The 8,531-nt window shown below is 41.2% G+C and overlaps 1 protein-coding gene across 1 annotated transcript; it reads right to left on the bottom strand.

The window, feature by feature from the left end:
- Window positions 1-4,391: 4,391 nt before the first annotated feature.
- foxd3 (forkhead box D3) lies at window positions 4,392-6,390 on the bottom strand. The gene is made up of 2 exons (XM_063501224.1): window positions 4,644-6,390; window positions 4,392-4,506 (listed from the first exon to the last, which is right to left on the bottom strand). Exon 1 carries the CDS (start codon window positions 5,998-6,000, stop codon window positions 4,807-4,809), a length of 1,194 nt encoding a protein of 397 aa, XP_063357294.1. The 5' UTR covers window positions 6,001-6,390; the 3' UTR covers window positions 4,392-4,506; window positions 4,644-4,806.
- Window positions 6,391-8,531: the final 2,141 nt, after the last annotated feature.

Below are 8,531 nucleotides of genomic sequence, written 5' to 3'. Positions count from 1 at the left end.
CAGCAGCAGCCTATAACTCACTGGTACCCATTAGTTATTAATGCCCAGCCACGCCAGCTTTACTTTGTCATTTATTGCTTCATCTCTATGCCTTTTTAAATATTCAGCAACTGCTGTACCTACATTTACTGTCTGTAATCTCCGCCCAGGAGAAGGCTATAGCTTGTGGTGGAGGATGACCTAGTTATTATTAAAGGCCTGGGCCTTGCTTCCCAATGTCACTAAAGTCTGTCATGTCAACAGTCATGTTTGCTACAGCAAGTCAAGCCGGATCAACAAATCCAGAACTTCATAGCGATTTCTCCTATTATGTCTTATTTGGGAATTGTGATGATAAAGAAGTCCTGCACCTTTTCAGATTCATTCTTGAGTGCATCATTAACTGCCATTTGGAAAAATCCTGCACACTTAATAGCATTTCATTTCTGTGCTAGGCTTTGAAAGCCTACGTCCAGAGGGGTGTTGTGTCAGTCTGGTTCAGTCTTTCAGTTATACTTGGCATCCACTCTCTGAAACAAAGGTCATGGTTTGCACTTTAACAGCTTAATTTGAACAATGTCATCATCCAGATGTTTAATGTTCTGCATGGATCAGAGACTTCTCTGGTTTGTTAAAGACACACTATCCACCCTCATAGGGTCCTGCAAAATGTGGAATTTTGGCTTCTGAGATTGCAGCATCATTACACTCTTAAACACTAAATTTGTGTACTTGGACAAGACAGATAAAAACTAAATGCAAATGAAGTTCAATAGCCATTTTTGCCTTTCGATGGGACAGAAAGGAGGATTTAAATGGGCTCATGAACTCTACCAAGCCTCACTGCAAGTGGACAAATCACTATTATATACTCCTGTGCAACTGTTTACTTAGGTTTCAGCGAATGGACAAATTGAGATATTTTTCATGCATCATTGTTTGCAGTGATGTCATTTCTCAACCTGCTACAGGATGTTTTCGTTTTACTTTAGCAGGCCACAGTTTGTGCGTGGGCTTGAGTCCCAAACTTGAAAGCTAAAAGTCATACAGAGTTACAGATTACTATACACTGCTCTAGCAGCTAATATTGATCACGCATACTAAGCAGCATAACATCAGTCATTGTAAGTTTTTGGTTTTAAAGGTTGTACTGTGAAAAATAAAGTGCATTATGTTGGATATTAATTCAATTTCTCTATAAAATATTCCTTCTTAATCTACCTCATGCACTTTGAACTTAAGAGTTGTAGCAACTTCAACGGGCAGTGATAATTTCTCCCTTTCAGTTTTCTGTGTATAGCTCTTCAGATTTTTTCCCCCCACCTTTTACGTTTTTTTTCTTCACACAGGACAGCACAAACGTATGTCTAACACAAAGGAGATCCAAGTAAAAATAAAAATACACACAGAATAAAGTAGGGCATGACTATGTTTGACACTGAATCCCTGGAATATTTCCACTTTAAACTTGGAAACTTGCAGGTTTTGTGTGTTATGTTTTGTTTGTTTTTTCCCCCCAATAATCTAATTTTAGGTTCAGAAAGAGCTGTGACCTCTTTTTATATCACGAATGCTGACTGGACACATTTATGCATTGATAATATACTAAAAAGGATTTGTTACCTATCATAGCCACAAGCACAATCCGCGCTAAAAAACAAAACAAAAATACAAAAAAACCCCAAAACTTTACATAAACTCTTTCCGCTCAGGAGGTTATATGGAGGTAAAACAAGTCAGAAATCACAGAGAGAGAGAGGGGGGGGGGGGGGCGGAGAGAGAGAGAGAGCGAACTGTATTTACAGATTGTGCTTGGAGACTAATATAGCCTGTCTGGTGGAGCTGTGGGAACTACAACCCAGGCTTTTCTCCACCTGTGCACAAGCACGTGCAGCTGCATGGCGGGCGCGCGAGCGTCTTTAAATGAGCGCCTTCGTTCGTTTAGCAAATTGTGCGCCATAATTAGCACCATAATTACACGAAACTGCGCTTGGTTTTGATGAAACAACAAGTAAGAAATAACTTTAAGTTAACGTAGCATAGTTTTAATAATAGTAATAATAATATTAATAATATTCATTAACACTGTTATTGTTATTATTGCACTAGCTTACCCTTTAAGTAGGCCCGTGCTGCTAAAGCAGCTGTTTTAGCCCATGTTAAAATCTTGTTCATGCCTGTATTTTCAGCACTGCAGCTTCGGTTCAGGAATTTGGTGCTCTGTCGTTAACAAAAGCTTTGCTTTGGGTGTTTCCTCTCTGTGTTGTATCTTAAATATGAACACAATTAACGCTACCAATTTTAGCTTAAAGGAAAAAAAACACTTGCAGATACTCTGCTACAATGTTACTACAAACTTAAAAAAATAAAATAATAAAAATAATAAAACATCACTTATGATCTAAAATCAAATTTGCAGTTAGATTACTCGGATAAATTTGTTCAGCAGGAAGTGTGTGTGCAAAGAAGAAAGAAAATTGGGTGGGAAATGTTGATGTATTATTTCAGGTTTTCACAAATATTTATTTTATTTATGATCACCCTAATTAAGAGCCGCAGGTGTATGTTGACGCCCCCTAGCGGCATGGATGTCACGGCCTCAAGGTGTTGTCAGCCTGCAACATCGCTCCTGTTGCAAGATCTCACACCGGGGCTTCACACTGCAACACTGCAAGTGTAATTATAGATGCTAGTATCCTATAAGACAGACACGTGAGGCTGGTTTAATGTTGCTTTGTGGAGTCTGAATGCCCGCTCGTAGCCATGTACACACCTCACACAAGAAATAAATTAGAGGTTTAAATAAACAGGTTCAACAAGTGCAAGTTTGAGTCTTTTTGGTATTTAGAATTTGATGCTTTCTCTGAGTATTTGTGCATCCCCCAAAATTTCACTCACCTTTCTCTAACTGTACTCTTTAGCCATCACTTCATTTTAGAGCCTGCTATATTTAATGCCTTGTCATTTTATAATCGTATGATCGAATGGCAAGGGGAAAAAATGGCAGAAATGATCAGAAATCTATTACGGGCAGTGCAATGCAGACAATGTCTCACATTTTAATTTATATATTATTTTTAGGTTTCAGTAGACAAATAATCAAAGACTGGCTGGGTCTTTAAAATAATAACATCACAGTCACTGCTGTAGGTAATTTGAATAATATAAATAGTCTGAATAATAATGAATTTAGTAAGTAGAAATGTCACGGTGACATTGGAGAAACCTTTTGCATCATCAGCACCTTCTTCGGTGTCTGAAAGTGAATTGGAGCGGAGAGAGAGGCCTCTTTCTCTTTCCCATGGGGATCAGATAAATATAGCCCCTAAAACCCCTCGCGCTCACCCTCTCTTTCTCTCTGTCTCTCTCTCTCTCTCTCTCTCTCTCACACACACACACACACACACACATTTACACATTCGCACTCTCGCTTTCATATGCACACACGCACACCACTTGCTGTTTGTGTAAAAGTGATTAGCCAGACACAACTGCGAAATTGTTACCTTTATAGGAGCCAAGCCGCAGAATATCGCGCAAAAGCATACAGCGTGTGATGTGATCGTGAACCTGTGGTCTAAACTATAACCTCCTGTCAGGGAGCATTGTCAGGAAAATCCAGGGTAAATACTTTAATAAACAGCTACACTGATTTGTGCTCAATATTCACCTCTTTATGCCACATCCCATCATCTGAAATATGATGCAAATTAGATTTATGCCTTCCTGCAAAAAGCATAAATATAAGGTAGGCTATATGCGCAAATTTTCAGGATTGAATTTACTCTACAGCAAGCTAATCTCAAAGCTTTTACAAGTTTTTTTTTATTTTAAAATTTACGATTACATATTATTCGTACACCTTTGTCAGTATTTTTAGTTATTCTTATTAGCATAGCTATTGTTAAATTGTAACTTTAAATATGTTTTTAAACGCTACCACGTCTATCGCAACAGCAGTAAAAAGAATTCTTTTTTAAATTCTAATCCTTAGGAAGTGTTGCCCTAAAGTATAACTAATTTTTTCTATTTCTATTTTTAAATAATGAAATACTTTGAATTATGCTGATAAAATGAAAAATTGAAAGTAATGTTAAAAACACATATTTTATATATTATTTTTATTATTAATAATATTTTATATATTCGATATTTTTAAGCCTGAAAACAGACAACAAAATAAGACAGCTTCGATTTTTTTTTATGTAGGAATGTAACTGTAAAGTTATTCAAATTAAATTTACTATTTTTTTTTTTTACCGTGAAAAATGTTCCCTGGAAATAATGCGATTTTTTTTTCTCAAATCACGTGTCAAAAATGTTAAGAATGTTAATAATGAAAATTGATTTTTAATTCTTTCTTAGATTTATTTACAAATAAATTCAGTTTACAACACAATATAGCTACATAGAATTACATATATTTGTATTTTTTTAAAATTATTATTATAAACAGTCTCTTTTTTTTCCAGAGGTTTTGTGTCTTGTATGAAAAAGAAGCCAAAGTAACTATGTCCAGTTGAGCTTCTGTTACAAAAAGAAAGGAGAAAAAAACGTAAAATAATTACCACAGATCTCAAACAGGAACAAAGGGGAGAAAGGAACAGGTAAAAGTCAAACTGGCAAAATCATTTGTTTTTTATACAAATATTTACAAATATTACCTGTACAGAAAAAAATCTTCTTTTTCGTTTTTTGTTCTCTGTTTTTCAACAGTCTTTACATGGCTTTACAGTCCAGTGCTGCCTATAAATTTGTGCTTTTCACACTTCCCAGTAATAATGTCTCTATATAAAAATAAGAGTTTGCTTTCTCTTCGGTTTGAAGTCATTGTGAAGGCCATTTGGACACTGCCGCCGCCGTCGCTGAGGGTAAAACGTGTCCAGAAATAATATTTGAAGGTACACTGAGGATGGGCGCGATAGCGGCTGAGGTCCGGCTCAGTGAGAGGGACTGCGCGCTCAGCAGGGCCGACTGAACGGTCACAGGAGGCCGCAGGAAAGCCTGAGCTGCGCCCGGCGAGGAAGAGGAGGCACTGGACACCCCGATTATATTTTCTATACTGAAGGAAGGTCTGTTTGAAGGCTCTGATTTGATCATAGACGCCGTGCTGAGACTACTGAGTTGAAGCTGAAGGCTCGGGCTGAGCTGAGAGTTGAACGCTTTTCTGTTTAGCTCCGCCGAGGGCAGGAGAGGGACGCCCGGGGGCAGCATGGGACCTACAGGGGGGATGTACGGATACTGCAAAGCAGCAGGATGGGAATACGCCGCCGGGTGGATACCGTAGTGTCTCCCGTAGGGCCCTCCAAGACTATACGCCCCGAAACTTTGCATCATGAGAGCAGTCTGGTCCCTGAGCACATCTGGCTGAACTCTCTTGAACCTTTTCCTCCTCCTGAGGAAGCTGCCGTTGTCGAACATGTCCTCTGAAGCGGGGTCCATGGTCCAGTAGTTGCCCTTGCCGGGGTTACCAGGTTCCCGGGGGATTTTTATGAAGCAGTCGTTGAGAGACAAGTTGTGACGGATGGAGTTTTGCCACGCTGGGAACTTCTCACGGTAATAAGGGAAGCGGTTGCTGATGAACTCGCAGATCCCGCTGAGGGTGAGCTTTTTCTGCGGGCTCTGCAGGATAGCCATGGTGATGAGTGCGATGTAGGAGTAAGGCGGCTTTACCAGGCTACTCTTGGGCTTCTGGATCGCACCTGGCGCTGCGCTCTGGTCGTGACCCTCTCCTTTTCCGGTGCCCGATTCTGCCTCCCCGGCGCTCTCGCAGCACGGACTCCCTACCCCGGACCTCATCTCCTCTTTCTCCACCTCGATCTCGTCTTCCACCTCCTCGTCTCCCGTTTCTCCCCGGAGGTCGTGCAAGATGCCGTCTCCTGGGCTGTCGCAGTCGCTGTCCACCCTCTCCATGCCCTCCTCATCTCCCTCGCCCACTACGTCAATATCCACGTCCTCGGCTGTGAGCACAGTTTGGCCGGACATGTCGCTGGCTCGTTCGCTGCCTCCAGACAGGGTCATCTCACGTCTTACTGACACCGTTTTATTTGTTTTTATTATTTTAAAAAGTCTCACTGCAGCCGAAAAAGACAGAGCAGCCGCGCGATCAGTGCGCTCGCGCTGCTGGTTGTCAACAGATCGGATGCTTTCCCCTCCCCAAAAATCTAAATGTGATCGAACCGGACGCCTGCCAGTCCAGCCGACAAGGAACTTCAAACTTCTACAAATATTTCTCCACTCGGTCAGTGAGCAGGCCCGCGGAGCAGCGCGTCTCGCCTCGAAGTTGTTTTGCAGACAGCGCGACTTTTGCGCTCCGACGTCCCCTCTCGGTGCTTAGATTTCCTGGACGAGCGATATTTGGAGAACCGAGCCGAGATGACACATGCTGCTCTTAAAAAGGCCGGGGCTTTTAACAAGACTGTCTGATAGATTACTTTCCCTCCCCACTATAAGATATACTATCAGCTCTGGACACGTGGTTTGGTGACGACAGACGCCCCCCTGTCCTCTCTCCACTCTCCTCTCCTCCCTCCACCCACCTCTCCTCTCCTCTCTGTTAAACCATGCAAACTGGAGTTGTTTCATGGATTTGTCAACAATGGGACATCAGCAGTGCTGCTTTCCGCTTATTTTTGTGTTCGTCCGTCATAGACCATTTAACGGTGGCAGAGGGAGGAGGAAGAGGAGGAGGGGGAGAAAATTGGCTCGCGTGATTGAAAGATCTGACGCGCAATAATGTGGCCGCGTTAAAAAACAAACCAAAGCTTTAACTTTGCTAACGCGAACTCTGCTGACAGCTGCAGAATGAAAACGACAACAGCTAAGTTAACGGAATCTTCCTTCATGAATGTCTTGACTTCTAAATATATATATATAAAACTATATTTATAGAAACTGTTTAATTGTGCATGCGTAGTTTATTTTTAATCCCCACACTGTATTTTAGCGTAGAGTCCGTGCATGTAACTCTCCTTGAAAGGATACGTTAGACATGTTTTTTTATTATTGATGTTTTTGCTTGCTCTGTTCATTCGGTGCTGGAATTGCATCCCTCGGTGCTCCCAGCTTTAAAGCCCGGTCGCGTAAATCCAAGCAGCGAATGCAAAGCATGAATTCCAGTCTATTTATTCCCACAGGATTTAGCCGAGGTGGGAAGTATATTGAAGAAGCGGCAGCAGTGACGATGAATGGGACGAATGCAGAATTTCCTCCAGAGTTTGGAAAAGGTGCTAAAGACCCCCCCACCCCCACCCCCCGTGTCCGAGTCACCCCGAGTTTTTGCATTTGAAAAAAAAAAGTAGGAAATGCGGGCAGCGGGTGAGTGCAAAGAGAACGTTTATTCACAAAAGCGTGAAGGTGAGCGGTGCAAGCTGAGCTCTGACAGAGGGGGCACGTCAGGTCCTTTACACAAGGCTTCCTGCATCGCGTGCGAAAATCTGGGAAGACTGATAGGAAAGCACGAGCTGCTGTATTTATGCCTTTTGTCAAAGCGGCTTATCTTAACGTTTGTGTGTTAAAATAAAAACAGCAATTTAGACATTTTCGAGCTTGACATAGGCGCCTTGAACGTACTCCCGGTTTCTGGAACCTCTCAGGAGGAAATACCAAAAAATCAGCACGAGCCAGGTACTTAATGTCAGGGCTTTATTCAAATAAAATTAACGATACAACACTGAATTATTATTATTATTATTATTATTATTATTATTATTGTACTTAATTTGTATAATTTGGGGGGTAAATTTGATCCCTTAAGTGCCTTCTGCAGTTCACAGCGCCTCTTCTCCGGCACCTGAGCTGGCGAAGCTAAAAGTGGGATTAAATTAAACACTATCATTAATAATGCGTGTGTGTTCGGGTCAAAAGGACGGAATCGTGGATTCCGATCGGACTGGCTCCGCGTTAATCTCTCGGTGACCCGCGCGATCTGGAGGTCCGTCAATACCGGGGCTACTTAGGAGATGAATCCAGAGGCTCGCGTCAACTTTCATCCTGTTCATCCGCGCGGCGAGAGTGTATTTAAGGAATCGCTTATTTGCTTTGTTGATTTGTCAGATTAAAAACAATTTTTTAAAAGATATATAGTTGTGTTCTAATTGACAGATTTTTTTCAATATATTTTATTTTTTTCTTTTTAAAAGGAAAACTTTCTCCATCAAAGTTCTTTCTTTTCTTTCTTTCTTTACATTCGGGCGTTTAACAGCAGAATAACTCATGTTGGGCCCAATCAAGAATCCTCCTTTTCTTTGTCTTCTTACGGAAGAAATCTTTTACAGGAGCAAAATAAGAGACACGTGGGTATAGCAGATGTTTGATTTTATTTATTTATTTATTTTTACAGTTTTCTTATATTTTTGTTTTACTTTAAAGAATCAGTTGATCGCAGAACAGCTGTCCTAACCCCCCTCTTTAAGGAAAGGCAGGTGCAGCAAGCCTTCATTAAAAATAAAAATAAAAATCCCGGAGTTGCAGTGTTGTGTGAAAGGCGGCGTAACTGCTGATATAACCTGACTGCAAAAGCACCGAGAAGGGGTTTCAAACCCGTCCTTCCT

Source organism: Pelmatolapia mariae, linkage group LG17, assembly GCF_036321145.2.
Source record: "Pelmatolapia mariae isolate MD_Pm_ZW linkage group LG17, Pm_UMD_F_2, whole genome shotgun sequence".
Classification (NCBI taxonomy): domain Eukaryota; kingdom Metazoa; phylum Chordata; class Actinopteri; order Cichliformes; family Cichlidae; genus Pelmatolapia; species Pelmatolapia mariae.
Note: the sequence above shows the minus strand (reverse complement) of the source record. Positions and strands in the feature narration are given on the sequence as shown.